Raw genomic sequence first — 21,173 nt, forward strand, 5'->3', positions numbered from 1 at the left:
TTTCGGGATGCCTGGATTCTGGTGATGTCATGTTGCCTTTCAGGTTGTTGGAGGGGTTCTTGCATTGGTGCCTGCCCATCTCTTCCTTCAAATGGAGCCAGGAGAGACTTGTTGTCTTGGTCCAATCTTTGCTGTGACTGAGTCTTGTTGGATCTCCTCAGTGCAGGAGCAAGAGGTATTCCTGACTGGATGAAACTCCTCAGCACTGAATCAGGGATGCTGGTAGCCCAGGGATGCCACAGGGACAAATGAGCAAAGGTGGGTGCAGGGCGGGGTGGAGTATCACACAGTGAATCTCGGAGCACAATCTAAAGGAGCCCGCACTCCCTTGCTGGAATCCTCAGAACTGCCTGGAGGGTAGCCTCTCACCCCTTTGGGTGGATGGCCTTGTTGCAGGAGCAGGACAATGGTCCTGAGCCCAGGACCTTGAATACACTAAGGAAGGCTTGGGAGAAGCAGGGACGTGTGTAACAAAAACACCCCTGGACCAGGAGCTGGGGGAGGGTGCCCGTACTCTCTTCCAGGGCCGGTAGCCCCAGCATAGCACACACTCACTTGTCCAGATGGAACTCCACAGCACTAATTCTTGTCTTTTCTTCTTTAGCCATCTAGATATCCAAGGTCTCTTCAGTTCTCAAAGATGGGTAATTTATATTTTCCTGCAAAGACAAGAAAAAAATCTGCTCCAATCTCTGTGATGTTTTCATACATCTTATAGGATTGTCATCTTTGTGGATGAGCTGTCATTTCTCTTTATCAAGATGATTCTCTTTTTTAAAATGAATCTTTTTAATTTTGATGGTATCCATAACTTCTCTTCTCCTATGGAAACAAGAGTGAAATTCCCTTCCCCAATTTAGCATATATCCTGTTTTCCATTCTGAGGTCAACACATCCTTGAAGTATACCAGCTGTCTTAATTCAGAAGATTTTACTATTGTTGAAAGTCTCTCTGTAGCTCTTGTTTCTGTCTCATTAACCTTAAGAAAATCAAGGTTAATAAAGCATTATGTAATTTATTTCTGGGTGTATTTATCATCCCTTTCTGTTTATTTAGCATAAACTTTATAGTTTGACTTGATGTTTCTAGAACTGCCTGATCAATAGGATTGTTTGCAATACCTGCCATATGCTTCATATTACAATATGTAAAAATTCATTTTCTTAGAGACATATGCTGAAGCATTGCCTGCCTTTATTTGTTCAGGTATACCCATGATGGTCATAACTTCCAGTAAATGTGTTATCACTGAATGAGCCTTTTCCTAACTCAAAGCAGATGCCCATTAAAAACCTGATGAGAGATCAATGGCGTTGAGTAAAAACTTTAATTTTCCTAATTCTACAAATGGAGTATATCCATTTTCCAGACTATATTCCTTTGAGTACCCTTTTGATTAATTTCTGCTGTTTTTTGGTTATATAATGAACAAGTAGGACATCTTATAATTTTCTTGGCTTGTTTTCATGTGATGGAGAAGTTCCTCTTTAAACCTTTCCTCTGTAAATGAAGTATTGTTTTAAATTCTGAGGCCTTCAGCACATTTACAGTTAATATTTAATGTATTTCTATATTACCTTGTACTAGAAGATCTAGCAGACCCATATGGGATCAGATGTGTGTTATGTATATGAGATTATATCGATTTCTGATTATGTCTTATACCTGAATACATAATAAAGTCAATTTTGTATCATCTACAAAATATTTAGACGTTTCAGTATATAAAACAATTCTTTCTGCATATTGCAAATCAACTTTAAAATTCCTCAGTACCATGAGAGTGGCATGTATTCTCAGTTTTGGACGGAATTATAAGGGCCTTCTTACATTTTACTTAAGTTTTCTGATTTATAACTTGCCTTTGTTAATTTATTTGTATCAGTATAGAATGTATGCGTTCCAGTTATTGGTGTATCCCACACAATGTGAGGAAGGATCCAATTAGTTCTAGTTACATGTCAAATTCTCTTGCTTTTGGGATAGTTATTGTTAATCTCTCCCCCAAAATTTCTATAAGGTCTTTTCTAGGGTTTACATTCTTCCCATAAGTTGTCAATTTCATCATTATTGAGTGGTGCTACAATTTCTCCTGGGCATATTCCTGCTAATTGATGAAGTCTCAGTTTTCATTTTAAAATGAACTCAGAAACTTTTTCCACATAAATTTTTAATTTTTTGCTCAGTTTATGTGGTAAAATGTTTTATTCTAAGATAATAGCTTTCCTATGCATTAAAATTACTGTACAGGAGCATTTTGAGGGTAAATACAACCAGAATGAAGATAAAATTTCAATCCATGTGGTCCACAGGCCTCATGTCATTTCACTTCAATCAATGTCAATTCTCTCTCTTATTCAGCTGATAATTTTCTGGGACTATTTAAGTTCTTGTCATTATGAAAAGATTCTTTAAATTAATCAGTTCATCAGGTTTGATCCCAATAATGGTGAATGGGCATGGTCGACCAGTAGTCAGAATTAACCAGACCAGCTCAAAAACAAGGAATATAATTTTAATAATTGGGAGCAAGAGAAACTCACACGACCAGGATCCAGTGAGAATCACGCATGCCGAATGAATAGAAAACAAGGAGCGGGCACGGGGAAGCCCAGGTCCTTCTTTCGTCACCCCAAGTGGCCACACCCTAGCTAAATGTGGTTGGCTGAGCTTCCCCATCATAATGGACCATAGGGTAGACATGTCTCCTGGCAACCTTTGGATGTCATTAAGTGTCTGCAATCATGGTTGGGAGGTGTTGGTACATGGAAATAGAGGTAGGCAGATTTCTGTGAGCTTGAGGCCAGCCTGTTCTACAAGAGCTAGTTCCAGTATAGCTAGGGAGATTACACAGGGAACCCTGCCTCAAAAAAAAATTAAAAAGAGTCTGCAATTGATCTCTACTAATTTGTACCTTATGGGGTCTACTTTTCTGTAAACCTATTTTACAGAAAAAATAATTAATAAAATCGGCTCTGTATTTTTTCAGGAACAATTTGAAATCCTCAAAAGGCAAAATTTTACTTACTTCTTTAACCATTATTTCCAAAGTATCTATATATGAATCAGATATTAAAATGTCAACCATGTAATGGTAAGCTATAGATTCATAAAATTGCTTAGTCATCATTTCCAATGGCTAATTTACAATATATTCTCACGGGGTGAGACTATCAAAAATTTCCTATGGGAGAATCTTATATTGATATCTTTCAGCAGGTTTACAATAATTAAAAGAAGTCACTGTGAAGGCAAAAATTTCTCTGTCTTTTTCTTGTAAAAAGGAAGAAACAATCTTTTAATTCAGTAAGTATAAGAGAACATCTTTTATGTCACAGGAAAGGCAAAGAAATTTCAGATTGTAGAGAACTTATTTGCTGAATCATCTTATTAGCGGCTCTTAGATCTGTTATCATTTTCTAGATTTCTTTTCTTTTTATTATTTATTAATATATTTTTTTTAAAAACAAACTCTCTTTTTTTCATTTTAAACACCAATCCCAGTTCCCACTCACTTCCATCTTCCCTTTCCCTCCACCTACCCGCCACCCGACCCCCATCCACTCTTTAGAGACGGTAAGGCACATTGCTTTGGAGAAGGTTCAAGGCCCTCCCTACTGTATCTAGCCTGAGCAAAGTAATCCATCCAAAGAGAATAGGTTCCAAAAAGTCAGTGCAAACAGTAGGGATGAATCCTGGTGCCATTGCTAGTGACCCTGCAGTCTGTCACAGCTGTATAACTATCACGCACTTTCCGAAAGACTAGTTTGGACCTATGCTGTTTCCTTCCCTATCCAGTTGGAGTTGGTGCGCTCTCATTAGCTCAGTTAGACTGTTTCCGTGGTGTACCCATAATGGTCTTGATCTCCTTGCTCATATTCTTACTCCCCCAACTCTTCAACTGGACTTTGGGAGATCAGTCCAGTGCTCTGATGCAGGTTTCTGTCACTGTTTGCATCAGTTGCTGGATGAAAGTTGTATGGTGACATTTAAGATATTCATTAGTCTGACTACAAAGCAAGGTCAGTTCAGGCACTTTCTTCCTTATTGCTTAGGGTTTTAACTGGGGTCATCCTTGTGGATTCCTGGAAATTTCTTTAGTGTCGGGTTTGTTGCTAGTCCCATAATCACTCCCTCAATCAAAATATCTCTTTCCCTGTTCTTGTCTCTGTCCTTCCTCCATCTTGACTATCTGGTTCCCTCTTTTTCTCCTCCCCTCCCCTTCTCCTTTAATCTTTCCTTTTCATGCTCCATATTCTCCATATCCCCATACTCCCAGTTTTGTCAGACAATCTTGTCTATTTCCCCTTTCCAGGTGGATCTATGCATATTTTTCTTAGGGTTCACCTTGTCACTTAGCTTCTCTAGGATCATGCACTGTAGGCTCAATAACCTTTGCTTTATAGCTTTATTACCCCCATGCTGACCATAAGACCCTGCAAAGAACAATTCCCACCCCACTTACAAGCCCTCCTATCACCCACAACCTCAGTGGTACTCTGAAACACAATCTGCTACTACACAGGGAGGACCAAGAGATGAGTGACCAGTCACCTGGCGGGATACCCCACTCTCTAGCCTTTCCAGATTTCTTTTAACAGCAAATACAAGAGAATTACAAGGACTGGTTCATTCTTCAATATGCTTAGCATTTGGCTGCTCCTGTGGCAGCTGTTCTAAAGCCTGCCGTTTCCCTATTGTTAAAGACCATTGGTTAACCCTTGTAGCTTTGTCCATCAACCATTTTACAGGTACAGTTATTGGTTGCTCTGAGAGTTCATCATGGTTGTTTTGTGTTTTTGTAGTACCTGAATGGTAAGTGTCTTTTTTTTATAATACCTTATTATATTCTTCCCCAAAACATGAATTGGTTTGTGGTCCATTTGTGAGACTGTAGGAATGTTAATCTGGGTATTCCATTGTTGTAACAGATCATGACCATATAGATTCACTGTTATATTACTAACATATATGTTAATATTCCTTTCTGTCCATATTCCCCTATGCATTCAACCTGTCTCTTGCTTTGCTTTTACCTAAGATAGGGTTTCAATTCCTAGATATTAACCATCTGCCTCCTGATGTGGCTAATTCCTAAGCCAGTATTCTGGTGTCCTAATGATCACATCCATATCTGTGTCTAATAATCCTTCAATTATAATGTTATTTATTCATACTCTCAGCTTTGGTCTTCAATCACTTACATATGTCTGCCAAAATATACATTTTGTATTTTCCATTGGGATTTTTTGATGCATTTTTGCATGGTTATTCTATCATCCAGAACAGTATGGTTTTTGACCATAGACCTTGGATTTTCAACTTTTACTGGGAAGGCATGTCCTCCTCAGTGACTGGAAATGACTAAATCATTTTTGTTCTAGGGGTCTACAAGAGGCACTCCAAGGAGTTTCCTAATGTTAATTGTTTGCCTTGTTTGTCCCTTTTTGATCTACATTTATTGGTTCAATGTATGCCTTTGCTGCATCATCTGCATAATTTAGAAGTTTAGGGCTTTCTATTAGAGTTATTCTCAGAAGAAACATTATTTCTAAGAATGCCCTGTCTGCAATGCATTTCAGATGATCTATTGTACCACAATTAAAACATTTAATATTTTATGTTTATTCATGTCTTTGGATATCATTTCTTCTACTGAATGAAGGTTCTATGGTAATATTTAATATATTCATCAGTCTGGCTATAAGGCAAGTCAAGATTAGAGCCCTCTTATATTGCTTAGGGTCTTAACTGGGGTCATCCTTGTGGATTCCTGGGAATTTCTCTAGAGCCATATTTCTGCTAAACCTCTCATGGCTCCTTTAATCTTTCCTTGCTCTCATCTCTGTCCTTCCTCCATCTTGACTATTCCATTTCCTCAAATTCTCCTCAACCCTTTCCTTTCACCCCCTCTTCCTTTTATACCCTCCCTTCTTTCCCCATTTCAATGCTCCCAGTTTTATCAGGCAATCTTGTCTCTTTCCAATTTCCAGGTCGGTCTATATGTTTTTCTTTGGGGTCACCTTATTACTTAGCTTCGCTAGGATCATGAACTATAGGCTCAATGTTCTTTGTTTATAGCTAGTATCCACTTATGAGTGAGTACATACCATATTCATCCTTTTGGGTCTATGTTATCTCACTCGATAGTGTTTTCTAATTTCATCCATTTGCATACAAGTTTCAATGGCAAGCTTCAGGGACCAAGGGAGATATAGGAAGTTGTGAGTGGGGCATGGGAAGTTAAGTGTCTGCTAGGCAGGGTTTCAGCAAGCAACCAGTGCCACAGGAAGACGTGAGCAGATGGACAGGATAGAAGTGGAAGCAAAGCCAGAGTAGAAAGGAGTTTAGAGTGCTAGTATTTTTTGCAGAACTCAGGTGGTTAGGTTTGTGTCTAGCTCTTGCCTGTGCTGGGGACTAAAAAGCCTAGGATTTTTTCTTGAAATCATGCCCCAAACATTGATGCTAAATGCAGCACAAACAATAAAATGCCAGAGACAGATATTGGGGGGTCAATCTAAAAATCAGAAAACAAAACAGTCAAGACACAAGAGAAACCTTTTCTCTACCAAGGCTAGGTGATGGAAGAATAAGCAGCAGAACCTCTCTCTCCTCCAATTTTATATTTCCTCTAGTGCTGGGATTCAAGGTGTGTGACTCCCTGGTACTGGGATTAAAGGTGTGAGACAACATCACCTTGATTTGTTTCTGCATGGATCCTGTGTAGCCCAGGGTGGACTTGAACTGACAGAGATCCATATGCCTCTGTCTCCCAAATTCTGGGATTAAAGATATGTGTCACCACTGCCTGACCTTTAGTGGGTTAGCTTTGCCCTTCTGATCTTCAGACAAGCATTATTTATTAAAATACAAATGAAATATCACTACAACATCCAATGACCCTGTAGCTAGAGTTACAGACATTTGCGAGACCCATGAATGACATGGGTCCTGGGAACTAAACTCAAGTTTACTGCAATAGTAGTACATTCTGTTAACAATTGGAACAAATTTCCAATCCCTTAAACAAACTAAATGCATGTGTCCAAATGCATTATTCTAGATAAAATGACATAAAATCTAGAAGCACATCATCACTTTCTGCAATTATCCAACGATTCAAAATGATTCAAATCACTTTTCTTAAATTTGCCATAGTAGGCATCCCAATTTGTGTGGGGTTTTGTTCCTATGCTCATGATGTTATATCAGTACCTTCTCTACACCTGAATACACTCACAAAGTCTCGGTCTCACAGAGATGGAAATTAGGGAACAAGGAAGGTATTTGCCTTCTCTTAAAGGTGATAGAATCAAGAGTCAGGGCTTTTTAATGCTAAGTACTTTCAGAGGTTTCTACATTCAGGATAAGGTTACTGCTTCTTAATAACAGGATTCAGGGATAAAACATTCCTACTGCCGATGAGGACACAACTGAAGATGTATTTTTTTGTTTTATTTGGCTATATTTTGCATTTTAAAACATAAAATATATTTGTATAACCTTTCTTCTCTCATTCTCACCCTCCCACGTCCCTCTTATGTACCCTATCACTCTTATATTTGACTTCAGTTGCTACATTTACATATTCACCCATATGTAAATATGCACACATACAACTTACTGATTATGAAGTGAGTCAAGCCTACTGGAGTGTGGCAATTGTGGCTCTCACAAACCCTGCCCTCCTCTCCCATTCTCTTTACCTTGGCTAAGATCCATTAGGTTACAGTAATGGTTTGAAAATGGATGGTAATTTGCTCTGTGAGGAGATGTGACCTTCTTGGAGAAAGTGAGGTCTTATTAGAAGTGTGCCATGGTGGAGACAGACTTTGAGGTCTCACTTATGAAAAGACCGTATTCACTGAGACAGTTTATTTTCTGTGACCTGTGGATCAAAGGTATAGAACATTTAGTTTCTTCTCCAGCACCATAAATGCCTGATACCAGCATGTCCCAGCATGATGATAATAATGCTTTATAAGAGCTAACATGGTCATGATTTCTCTTCATAGTAACAGAAACCCAAACAAGGTTACTATTTTCTGAAAGATAGCCACCAAGCCATATTCCTTTATTTGGCCACTTCCTCCTCCTGAGACTGGCTATCAAAGTATTGAAGTCCAGCAAATAAAATCTCCCATGCAGCTATTAAACTATACAAACAAATAAAATTATTCATCCTTACATGGGGTTCCCCCCTTTATCTTTTTAATTTACTATTATCCCCAGGACACATTTGTCTCCCTCTATCCAGAGGCAGTTCTTTGTCTTCTTTGACCAAAAGCTCCTTTCCCTCTCTCTTGTTGCTTTACCTTTTCATTCATTCTCTGTCTCCTATCTTTGCCTCTTATTCCCTACCCACCACCTTTTGTGGAAAATCATTCTCCTACTTTTTGAGAACTTGGTCTTGGCATGTCATGTACTGAATCCAAGGGTAGCTACAGATTCTGTTTAGTGTTTTTTATATGTCAATGTATTTGAGCTGGTGAATTCAAACTAGAAAATTTATTAATTGAGTTGTCCCAATAGAAGACACTGTCTCCATCCATTTCTGGGGGAGTATTCCTAAAACAGACAGAATTACATGAGGAGGCACAGAAACCATGGGATCTGATATTTTAAAAATATGCTTTTACAATACAATGCTTAATTATTTTAACATCTTTCAATTCACCAGTTTAAGTCATTTCACCATAGCATTCAGAATTTACAGAAAGTATCTGTACTTTACAATAACATAACAAATGGCATCATCAACACACAGTTTAATAGAAAGCATAATGATTGCTTCATCTATTTTTACCAAAATAATAATGAATGTGTATTATGAAATGGAAGCATTGATATTCATCAGCAACCCTCAACTACAACCTCAGCAACAAATGCAAATATTGCAGCATTTCTTCAACATATTTAATTGAAATATCCTGCCAACAAATGGTTAAAGTTGCACTAATCATGCTTTCCTTTCTCCATCAGATGTGGATAAATGTGTGAGGTGTCCAGAGGACCAGTATGCCAACAGAGAGCAGAAACAGTGCATTCCAAAAGCTGTGGTTTTTCTGAACTACAAAGAACCCTTGGGGATGGTTCTTGCCTTAGTGGCTTCGTGCTTCTCTGCGTTCACAACTGTGGTTCTTGGGGTCTTTTTGAAACACCATGACACTCCCATTGTGAAGGCCAACAACCAGAATCTCAGCTACATCTTGCTTATCTCACTCATATTTAGTTTCCTGTGTCCCTTACTCTTCATTGGGCATCCTAACTCAGCTACCTGTGTCATGCAGCAAGTCACATTTGGAGTTATATTCACTGTGGCTATTTCTACTGTATTGGCCAAAACAGTGACTGTGCTGTTGGCTTTCAAAGTCACAGCCCCTGGAAGAAGGATGAGGTACTTCCTGGTTTCAGGGGCACCCAACTACATCATTACCATCTTTACCCTCATCCAAATTATTTTCTGTGTAATCTGGTTGCGATTTTCTCCTCCCTTTATTGAAAATGATGCACTGTCTGAGCATGGCCAAATCATCGTTGTGTGCAACAAAGGCTCAGTGAATGCATTTTATTCTGTCTTGGGATACCATGGCTTCCTTGCCTTAGCAAGCTTCATTGTGGCTTTCTTGGCCAGGAATCTCCCTGACACATTTAATGAAGCCAAGTTGCTGACCTTCAGCATGCTGTTGTTCTGCAGTGTCTGGGTCACTTTTATCCCTGTCTATCACAGCACCAAGGGTAAGGTCATGGTGGTTGTGGAGGTCTTATCCATCTTGATTTCCAGTGCAGGTCTACTGGGATGTATCTTTATCCCCAAGTGCTACATAATTTTGTTAAGACCTGAGAGAAATTCTGTTCAAAAGATAAGGAAGAAAACACCATTTTCAGCACACATTTCATAAATTTTAACTGACAACTGCAGTGTACCATACAGTGCAAGATGTATCCATTAGCTAACGACTCTCATTGTTTCATCTAATGATGATGCCAGAAGTGTCACCTATACTACTGTTCTGTACACTGTGACCTAATATCTTCCACTCAGCCTATAAGACTTAATTCTTCAACATTAGTGTATAGGAGATGTGTTCCTTACTTTCTCTAATGCACAATAGAAGTTGAAATAAACTCATAATAATTCTTTAGATATCTGTGTGAATGTATGACTTTGAATATAAGACAACACAGAGAAACTTTGTATTAGAGTGAATGAATATTTACAGATGATAAAATTAATTTTCCCTTTGAGGGGGAAGAAAAGAGAATCCCGTTTCATACTGGAAGTTAGAGGAGTAGAACTTAGCAGAGAGAGGAATGTTTTGATAAATAGAAAGAAAAAAATCTTTAGAAAGATGGAGAGGTATCCCAGTATTTAAAACTAAGTTTGGCTTTGTCAGAGAAGATGAGTTCCAATCTCCACATCTTAAAATTCACACCCACCTATAACAATAGTTCCAATAAGTCAGATGCTCTCTTCTTGCTTCCAAGAAACCCTACACTCAGATGTTCACATCATAACATACTCAAAAGCCCAAATACCATAATTGAAATTAAATGAATTTTTTTTACATTGAATTTTGCAAAACACGGTGCAGGGAAGAAGATATCTTAATTAAGGGAGCCATTTTAGGGTTATCAAGAGACTTCACTCTAGAGGGGGGCAGAGGTATCCATGGAGATGTCCCCAGCTAATTCCTTGGGCAGCTGAGGAGAGGGATCCTGAAATGGCCCTTTCCTATAGCCATACTGATGAATATCTTACATATCACTATAGAAGCTTCATCTGGCAATGGATGGAGATAGAGACAGAGACCCACACTGGAGTGCAGGACTGAGCTCCCAAGGCCCAAATGAGGAGCTGAAGGAGGGAGAACATGAGCAAGGAAGTCAGGACTGTGAGGGGTGCTCCCACCCACCGATATGGTGGAGCTGTTCTAATCAGAGCTCACCAAGGCCAGCTGGACTGGGACTGAAAAAGCACGGGATAAAACCGGACTCCTTAAATGTGGCGGACAATGAGGGCTGCTGAGAAGCCAAGGACAATGGCACTGAATTTTGATCCTACTACACATACTGGCTTCGGGGGGGGGGGCTAGCCTGTTTGTATGCTCAGCTTCCTAGACCTGGATGGAGGGGGAGGACCGTGGACTTCCCACATGGCAGGGAACCCTTACTGCTCTTCGGACAGGAGAGGGAGGGAGAGTGGAGGGGGGAGGGAGTGGTAAATGGGAGGAGGGAAGGAGGCAGAAATTTTTAATAAAAAAAAACCCTGTAGAAAAAAAATAAGTACATAAATAAAGTATTGAATTTGTTCTCTGTTCCTGGAAAAGACTCCTTGTGTCACATTATTTTCTATCCACATCTTTGCCCACCATGACACCTCATCAAAAGAATGAACTTTTTAAATGATTTTTAAATGTGAAGTAAATGCCAGATGGGAACACTAGTCTTGTTTTCCTCATCTTAAATGATAAGTAAGTAACAAGAGAAAAGACTTGCCCTACTTTTTGCCTGCTTTCTTTGCAGACCATATTTATGTGTGCATCAGCTCCCACTCAACAAATGGTTCTCACACCGGCATTGCAGGGTCAAGAATGCAAGCAAAAGTAGAGGAAAAAATGGTATTAGAGGAATGTATACATTGGACCCAGGGTCACTGTGCAGTTTCCATTTGCTTTGTAGATACTCAATAAGATTTCTTTGCAGCTACAACTGGAATCTAAAATGAGAAAAACACTGTAGGAAATCAGTTGAAGCAGAACATATTGGTCAAAACAAAGAATTCATCTATGAGGACTGAGGATTGGGGAGGGATTTTCTATTTCAGTAATCATATATTCACCTTTTCTTCTCTATACTAATGATTGGTTGGTATAAGGAGTGAGCAATCTCATTTAGTATTTGAAATGTTCGACACAAAATATCTATGGAACATGTTGAATATTCAAAAAAACATTTTTATGTGATGCTGTAACTGTAACAGTGGTTCTGTGATGAACTGGATAGTTTAGAACAACAGGATTCTGTAAATTTTGGAATTTGGCCGGATTATTGCTTCTCAAGACAATGGAAGCACAGGATTTGTTTTAAATATTCTATAACTGTCACTGTTTCAATATAGGCCCCACTGTGCATCTTGTGTAAAACTCAATTGCTCTCAACATAGAGGTATTTTTCAAGGATAGGGACTTTGTGAAAGAATTCCAACTGTGTAACCAGAAATTCATACTTGTGAGTCCTTACTGACTCATTAGTGCATGTCTCAATGTGGATCATGTAACAAAATCTACTGACATCATTTCTAAAGGCACTGGCACAAACAGAATGCTCAGGAAGTCTTGGAACCAAATATTCTCAAAATGGCATCCTCCAAGGAGCCTTAATTTCTGCAAATATGAATGATGTTAAGAAACTACATTAACTGTCCTCATATATATTTATCACCCAAATTTAGACACAGGGACATCAGGTGCAGAGCCCCAGGGAAGAGACTGTCTAACATTCCTCCAGAGGTAAAAATCCACTTTGGAAAAAAGGAAAAATTCTCTCCTTTGGTTACAGAAATAAAAGAGGGTAGGAAAAATATATGGGTGCCAGGGTAATGTATTGTTCTGAATAGTACTTCACAACACACACTGCCTAGGCTTCAAGTATGACAAAGATGTTCACTTTGATTTTCCTCTTATTTCCACTTTTGCCCAGGTTCATTCATCCTAGGTGCTTTTGGAGAATGAAGCATAATAAAGACAAGGATGGAGACTTGGCGAAAGATTGTGCCTTCTTCCTTGCAAGTGTGCAGCAGCCTGTGGAGATGGATTATTTCAAGCACATTTTGAATAAGCAGTAAGTTTTTTGTATTTTCTACGTTATATAATTTGGGAACAGAAGATGAGAATCAGAGCAATACTTTGAGTCATTTGTTCTGGTGCAGCTGTAGGAGTTCTTTGGTAGAGTTTTGGGGGTCACTTATGTATACTATCATATCATATGCAAATAATGAAAGTTTGACTTCTTCCTTTCCAATTCGAATCCCCTTGATCTCCTTATGTTGTCTTGATGCTATTTCTAGAACTTCAAGCAATGTGTTGAAGAGATATGAAGAGAGTGGACAGCCTTGTCTTGTTCCTGATTTTAGGGGAATCATTTTGAGTTTCTCTTCATTTAATTTGATGTTAGCTGTCGCCTTGCTATACATTGTTTTTTATTATATTTAGATATGATCCTTGTATCCCTAATCTTTTCAAGACCTTTATCATAAAGGGGTATTGAATTTTGTCAAATGCTTTTTCCACGTCTAATGAAATGATCATATGGTTTTTTTTCAGTTTATTTATATGATGGATTATGTTGTTAGATTTTCATATGTTGAACCAGCCCTGCATCTCTGGGATGAAGCCTACTTGATCATAATGGATGATTTTTTGATGTGTTTTTGGATTCGGTTTGCCAGTATTTTATTGAGAATTTTTGTGTCGATGTTCATGAGTGAGATTGGTATATAATTCTCTTTCTTGGTTGAGTCTATGTGTATTTTGGGTATCAGGGTAATAGTAGCTTCGTAAAAAGAGTTTGGCAATGACTCTTCTTGTTCTGCTCTGTGGAACACATTAAAGAGTATAGGTATTAGCTCTTCTTAGAAGATCTGGTAGAGTTCTTCTCTAAAAACATCTGGTCCTGGGCTTTTATTGGTTGGGAGTTTTTTGACAACAGCTTCTATATCCTTGTGACTTATAAGTCTTTTAAAATTGTTCACCTGTTCTTGGTTTAATTTTGGTATATGTTATTTATCTACTAAAATGTCCATTTCTTTTACATTTTCCAATTTTGTGGTAAGACCTAATGATTCTCTGAATTTCCTCAGTGTCTGTTGTTATGTCCCCCTTTTCATTTCTGATCTTGTTGAGTGTTCTTTCTCTGCCTTTTGATTAGGTTGGATAGGTGTTTGTCAATTTTGTTGATTTTCTCAAAGAACCAGCTCTTTGTTTCATTGATCCTTTGGATTGTTTTCTGTGTTTCTATTTTGTTGATTTCAGCCCTCAGTTTGATTATTTCCAGTTTTCTACTCCTCCTGGGTGTATCTGCTTTTTTTCTAGAGCTTTCAGGTGTACTGTTAAGTCTCTAGTGTAAGCTTTCTCCATTTCCTTATGTGGGCACTTAGTGCTATGAACTTTCCTCTTAGCACTGCTTTTATAGTGTCCCATGGGTTTGGGTATGTTGTGTCTTCATTTTTCTTGAACTCAAGACTCTAATTTCTTTCTTTATTCTTTCATTTACCCAGTGGTGATTCAGTAATTGTTCAGTTTCCTTGAGTTTGTAGGCTTTCTGGGGGTGGTATTGTAAAATTGTACTCCACGGTGATATAATAAGATACAAGTGGTTACTCCAATATTTTTTTGTATCTGTGGATGTTTGCTTTGTTACTGAGTATGAGATCAATTTTCGAGAAGGTTGCATGAGGTGCTGAGAAGAAGGCATATTCTTTCCTCTTTTGATGGAATATTCTATAGATGTCTGTTAAGACCATTTATTCATTACATCTTTTAGTTCTCTTATTTCTCTATTAAGTTTCTGTCTGGTTGACCTTTCTGTTGGTGAGAGAGGAGTGTTGAAATCTCCTACTATTAGTATGTGTGTGTGGTTTGATGTATGATCTGAGTTTTAGTAATGTTTCTTTTACATACATAGGTGCTTTTATATTAGGGGCACAGATATTCAGGATTGAGACTTCGTCTTGATGAATTGTTCCTGTTATGAGTATAAAGTGTCCTTCTCCATCTCTTCTGATTGATTTTAGTTTGAAATCAATTTTGTTAAATATTAGGATAGCCATACCCACTTGTTTCTTAGGTTGGTTTGATTGGAAAACCTTTTCCCAACCCATTACTCAGAGGTAGTATCTGTCTTTGAGTTTGAGGTGTGTTTCTTGTAAAAAGCAGAATGCTGGATCCTGTTTTCATATCCATTCTCTTAACCTGTGCCTTTTTATGGGTGAATTGATTCCATGATATTAAGCAATATTAATGACCAGTGGTTGTTCACTTCACTTATTTTTTGGTGGTAGTGTTTGTGTGTTTCCCTTCTTTGAGTTGTATTGGTGGAGAGTTATCCGATGTCTATTGTCTTCTGGGTATTCTTGGCTTCCTTGGGTTGAGGTTTTCCTTCTAGTAATATAAGGCTGGGTTTGTGGATACATATTGTTTAAAACTATTTTTGTCATGGAATATCTTGTTTTCTCAATCAATGGTGAAATAAAGCTTTGCTGGGTATAGGAGTCTGGGCTTGCATCCATGGTCTCTTAGTGTCTGCAACACATCTATCCAAGACCTTCTGGTGTTTATGGTTTCCATTGTGAAATCTGATGTAATTCTGATAGGTTTACCTTTATATGTTACTTGACCTTTTTCCTTTGCAGCTTCTCATATTCTTTCTTTATTATATATGTTTTCTTCATTATATGGTGAAGGGATTTTTTTGATCCAGCCTATTTGGTGTTCTGTAAGCTTCATGTACCTTCACAGGAAAATCCTTCTTTAGATTGGGAAAGTTTTCTTCTATAATATCTTTGAATATATTTTCTGGGCCTTTGAGCTGGAATTCTCTTTCTTCTACCCTTATTATTCTTAGGTTTGGTCTTTTCATGGTGTCCCAGATTTCCTGGATATTTTGTGTTAAGAATTTGTTGCATTTGATATTTTCTTTGATTAATGAGTCTGTTTCCTCTATAGTATCTTCAGTGCCTGAGGTTCTTTCTTCTATCTCTTGTATTCTGTTCGTTATACTTGTCTCTGTAGTTCCTCTTTATTTACCCAGATTTTCTGTATCCAGACATCCCTCAGTTTTTGTTTTCTTCATTACCTCCATTTCGGTCCTCAAGTCTTGAACTGTTTCCTTTACGTGATTGATTGCTTTTTTCTAGGTTTTCTTGGGTATCGTTGAGGGATTTTTTCATTTCTTCTTTTTATTTGTCTTCTCTTCCATTGCTTTAAGGGAGTTTTTTACTTCCTCTTTGGGGGGTCTTCATTTTCATAAGGTTACACTTAAAGTTGATTTCTTCTACTTCTTCTGGGATAGCATGTTCAAGTCCTCCTGTTGTGTGTGCACTGGATTCTGGTGTTACCATGTTGCTTTTCAGGATGTTGGAGGAATTCTTACATTGGTGCCTGCCCATCTTTTTCTTCAAATGAGGCCAGCAGAGTCTTGGCATCTTGGACCAATCTTTGCTGTGGCTGACTGTGTACTTTGGAGTTTTTCTTGGTCTGCCCTCTCTTAGGTCCCCTCAGCACTGTAACAGGCTCTCAAGTCCCCTCTGCCCTCCCAAATATTGTTTATAAATGTTTGCATTTAAAGGGGGTTATACTATAAATATTTGAATTGGTACAGATCTTGGTTTATTGATACAGATTTAAAGTCAATTTTGTTATACTATATATATATATATATATATATATATATATATATCTTGATTAAGGTATTGTGTTTGTATAGATCATTTAAAAATATAATGTATAATTAATAATTGTAGATTAATAGATAATCATTTATAATATTCAAGCTTGTAGTCATGTTAGTTAGATTTTCTAGATGGACAGATATGTATTTCAGATGAATAGGCATTCTTCAAACCTATCAAAGACTATATAGTATGACATTTAAAATGTTTTAAGAATTTAGAAATTTTATGACAGTGAGACATATCTGCTTCTGCCAGTACCAAACAGCTTCAAGAGGAAGACAAGCATTGAAGAGGCTTCTTATGGAGTTTGCTAGCCATTTGAGCAAGAAACTACTCTTGCCTAGACTGCTTGATAGGACATGCAGGACCCACAGAAAAATGACTGCTGAATTTGCCTAAAAATGAGATGGTCTTTTGGGGTTCCTGCTTCATGAAAGAGTCTGCTACAAACTGTCATTATAGGCAGAACTATATTTATACTATGGGCCTATAGACTGAAGATGGATGCCCAATAATACAGAACTTGGATGACTGTCCAGGCAGTGTGATGTCTCCGTCAATTCTAGAGTTTTGAAAGTCGCTTACAATGTACTTCCTGTTTACTTAGGTAATTTTATATCCTTCTTGATCTTTGATGGAGTTGAAGAATTTATAGTTATAGTTTTCCTTAGTTATGATAAAAGATAAAGTATATATAAATATTGTAACTATAGTTCTTGCTTGATACCTGTTTTGTTATATGTAATTTTACTATGTTAAAGTTTAAACCTTCCTTTTTATTTAAAAAGAAAAGGGGAGGTGATGTGTGATTCCCCTCTGTATGTGGTGAGTACCATTTGTTAATAAAGAAACTGGATTGGTCTGATAGGGGTGAATAGAGGTAGTTGGGGAAAACTAAACTGAATTCTGGGAGAAAGAAGGAGGAGTTAAGAAGGTATGTAGCTCCACCAGAGACAGACACTGGAACTTTAGCCGGTAAGCAACAGCCAGGTGGCAATATACAAATGAATAGAAATGGGTTAAATTAATATATGAGTTAGCCAATAAAATCTAGAGCTAATGAATCAAGCAGTGATTTAACTAATACAGTTTCTTTGTGGTTCTGGGTGGCCAGAACAAACAAGCAGGCTCCTTCCAACATTTTTTGTTTCCTCTTTATATGTCTCCATTATCCTCATAAAGTTACATTTAAAACAGTTTTCTTTTGGGTTAGGATGATCAAGTCTTCCTGTTGTATAACCACTGGGATGTAGCATTACCATGTTGCTTTTTAGGATGTTGGATAAATTTTTGCATTGGCACCTACCCATGTCTTCCTTTACTTGGTGCCGTCAGTGTTTTTGACTCTTGGTCCAATCTTTACAGTGGCCGTCTATGTCTTTGGAAGTTTTGGGTGTCTATGTCTTGGTCTGCTCTGTATGTCACTGTTTGTGTCTCAGGGAACCTCTGAGGTCTCTCTGGGAACTCTCATGTGGCTTGCTCTCTTGGCTCACTCTATTGGTTCACTCTGCATTCACAGCTTATGCTTTGTGTTTCTTTCTTGATCCTCTTTCTTGGTTCTCTCTGTGTAGTTGCAGCTTGTGTTTCAGCATTCCTCTGATGTTGCAGGCAGTGTGTAGGAGGGTTTGGGTGAAAAGTGGTACTTGTAGATTTCAGGGTCCAATGGATGGGATGGAGTTATTGGAGCAGCCTACCTGCAAGAAACTCACCTGCTAACTGGCTAGAGCAGTCTTGGCAGGTGGGGGAGTTTTCTGGGGTTTTACCCCAGTATGGAGAGCCTAGAGAATGGGGTGTTCCATCAGGTAGCTGGTCACTCACTGTTTGCTCTTTTCTGTGTAGTAGCAAGCTGTGTTTCAGAGTTCCACTGAGGTTGTGGGTGAATAGGATGGTTTGGGGACAGAGTTGGACTTGTAATTTGCAGGGTCAGATGGATGAGGTGGAGGTATTCAACCAGCCTACCTACAGGAAACTTGCCTGCTGACTGGCTAGAGAAGCTAAGGCAGTCAGGCAAGGAGTCTGGGTTTTTGACCCCAGTATGTAGTGCCTTGAGAGTAGGGTGTCCCACAACAGGGTTGGACAATGATCTCTTGGTCATTGTGTTGTAGCAGGCTGTGTTTCAGAGTTCCATTGGGGTTGCAGTAGGGTATAAGAGGGTTTGGAGGCAGAGTTGTTCTTACAGATTTCAGTATCCAATAGATAGGATAGGGGTAATTGAGTAGCCTACCTGAAGGAAACTCACCTAGTGACTGGCTAGAGAAGCTGAGGCAGGTGGGAGAGGTTTCTGGGTTTTTGCCCCAAATATGGAAGGCATAGAGAGTGTAGTGTTCCACTGGGTGGCTTGTCACTCTCCTCTTGGTCCTCTCTGTGTAGTTGTAGTTTGTATTTCAGAGTTCCTCTGAGCTTTTGGTGAAAGAGGAGGGTTTGGGTACAGAGTGGGACTTGTAGCTTTCAGGGTCCTATGGATGGGATGGAGGTCTTGGAGCACCCTACCTGCAGGAAACTCCACTCATAGAATTTTGAAAGCTTCATTTTATTAATTACCACACTGAAATATATTCACTGATTTTTTTCTTTCTCGTTTTTTTGAGGTTTCTTTGTGTAACAGTCCTGACTGCCCTGAAACTCATTTTGTAGAACAGGCTATTATTGAACACACAGAAATTTGCCTACTTCTACTTTCTCAGTGCTGGGATTAAAGATGTGTGCCACCACTGTCCAACCAAAGTGCATTTTATCTAAACCATAATGCTGATTTCAGAGACGTTGAAATAAATAGTTTGAATGTAATTCATAAAGGATTGAAGCCAGCAATAAAATTAAATAAGATAACTGGGTACAGAATCCTCTCAGGCATATTAGAATTCTGATTAAAGGATCCCTGGATTTATATACACATAATTGTCCCCAACCTGAAAGAATTAAGTGTCATTGGGTAGAAATTGGGTATGGTGTAGGATGTCATGATACTAACTAAAAAGAGACACTCCCAAAATTCAGAATTTTCATAGATGCTAGATGTACTAGTGCGTGTCTCTGTGTGTACATACAGACACCTTTTCATATGAAAGTAGGGGAGGAATTATTTGAGAATTGAAGGCCTGAAGGAATTGGGAATGACATGACAAGTGAAGCCAGTATGAAGAAAATATCACATTTTATCATAAATTGTACATGCACACAGATGTCATATAGCGAAAATGAAGCTGTTTGAACTAAGATATGAAATCGGTAGTTAGGTGAGATAAAGCTGTGTGCGACAGATGGAAAAAATCACAACAAAGACATGCAAAATGTGTGAAGTGACATAATAAAACAATTTATGATAAATTAATTAAAACAATTATTATGCACATAACAAATCTGGATATCATCCTGAATCTGGACCACTTGAATTTTTATTTGCACTTTCTAATAAAGGAAATTTGCTCTGTCTTCTTATGAAAGAATCTTCCTTTCACTTTTCTCCATATTTATATCATAACTTATCACAGAACAAGAGGTCATGCACATTTTAAATGTTTATTTTTAAAAGTACCATAAGATCCATAGCAAAACAGTACTCCTGTTAACCTCATCAAAAATACTAAATAAGACACATTACCACCAATAGCAAAAGCTTGCCCCATATTTTCTGACATTTTCTGCAGTCTATATCCACTGAAAGAGACTCATCAGAGTACACTCATCAGAAAACTCTCCCATTGACAGTACAGGTTCTAGAATAGAATAAATATATTACTAAAAAAAGCTCACCAAGGCCAGCTGGACTGGGACTGGAAAAGCATGGGATAAAACCGGACTCCCAGAACATAGCGGAAAATGAGGGCTGCTGAGAAGCCAAGGACAATGGCATTGGGTTTTGATCCTACTACATATACTGGCTTTGGAGGGGCCTAGCCTGTTTGGATGCTCACCTTCCTAGACCAGGATGGAGGGGGGAGGACCGTGAACTTCCCACAGGGAAGGGAACCCTTACTGCTCTTCAGACTGGGGAGGGAGGAGGGGAATGGGGGGAGAGGGAGGGAAATGGGAGGCGGGGAGGAGGTGGAAATTTTTAATAAAAAAAGATGGTATCAGAAGGTGACTTCTACCTGGTTAGTGGTGGCACATGAGTTTAATTTCACCATTAGGAGGCAGCGGCAGGTGGATATCTGTGAGTATGAGGACAGCCTCATCTACAAGAACTAGTTCCAGGACAGGATCCAAATCTATAGAGAAATCCTGTCTTGAAAAACCAAAAAAAGAGAAAAAAAAAAAGAAAGAAAACTGATTGTTACCACTATTCTGTATTTTTCCAGTAAAGTGAGCCATATTCTTTTGGTGCTTTTCTGATTACTACAAATTGATTTTCTTTTTGTTGAACCTTAGACACAAGAGCTGAAAGGCTGAGGCTAATTGTAAGGGAGAAGCAAAGTCAACACACAGAAATCATTAATTTTTGTTATATAATTTGCTTTAAGTCTTTTTTTTCTTTTTTTTCTCATTTTTTTTATTGAAAATTTCCTTCTCCTCCCTTCCTCCTCCCCCTTCCCTCCCCTCCCCTCCACCCATACTCCCACTCCTTCCCTCTCCAGGACAAGGAGCCATCAGGGTTCCCTACTGTATGTTAAGTCCAAGGTCCCCCCAACTCCCCCCAGGTCCAAGAAGGTGAGCAACCAAGCTGACAAGGCCCACACAGAGCCGTCCACGCCTTAGAATTCAAGCCCATCGCCATTGTCC

The 21,173-nt window shown here is 38.6% G+C and overlaps 1 protein-coding gene across 2 annotated transcripts in view; it reads left to right on the forward strand.

The window, feature by feature from the left end:
• The window catches only part of LOC119820332 (vomeronasal type-2 receptor 116-like), a 63,590-nt gene that overhangs the window by 21,246 nt on the left and 21,171 nt on the right, over nt 1–21,173 (forward strand). The window contains exons 6-7 of one of the 2 annotated variants that reach the window (XM_038338524.2): nt 8,984–9,855; nt 20,823–20,838. In XM_038338524.2, the coding sequence (XP_038194452.2) occupies nt 8,984–9,855; nt 20,823–20,838 (888 nt within the window). The remainder of the gene's footprint in view (nt 1–8,983; nt 9,856–20,822; nt 20,839–21,173) is intronic. The other variant, XM_042055504.1, reaches the window with a different exon arrangement.

Source organism: Arvicola amphibius, chromosome 8 (genome assembly GCF_903992535.2).
Source record: "Arvicola amphibius chromosome 8, mArvAmp1.2, whole genome shotgun sequence".
NCBI classification, from domain to species: domain Eukaryota; kingdom Metazoa; phylum Chordata; class Mammalia; order Rodentia; family Cricetidae; genus Arvicola; species Arvicola amphibius.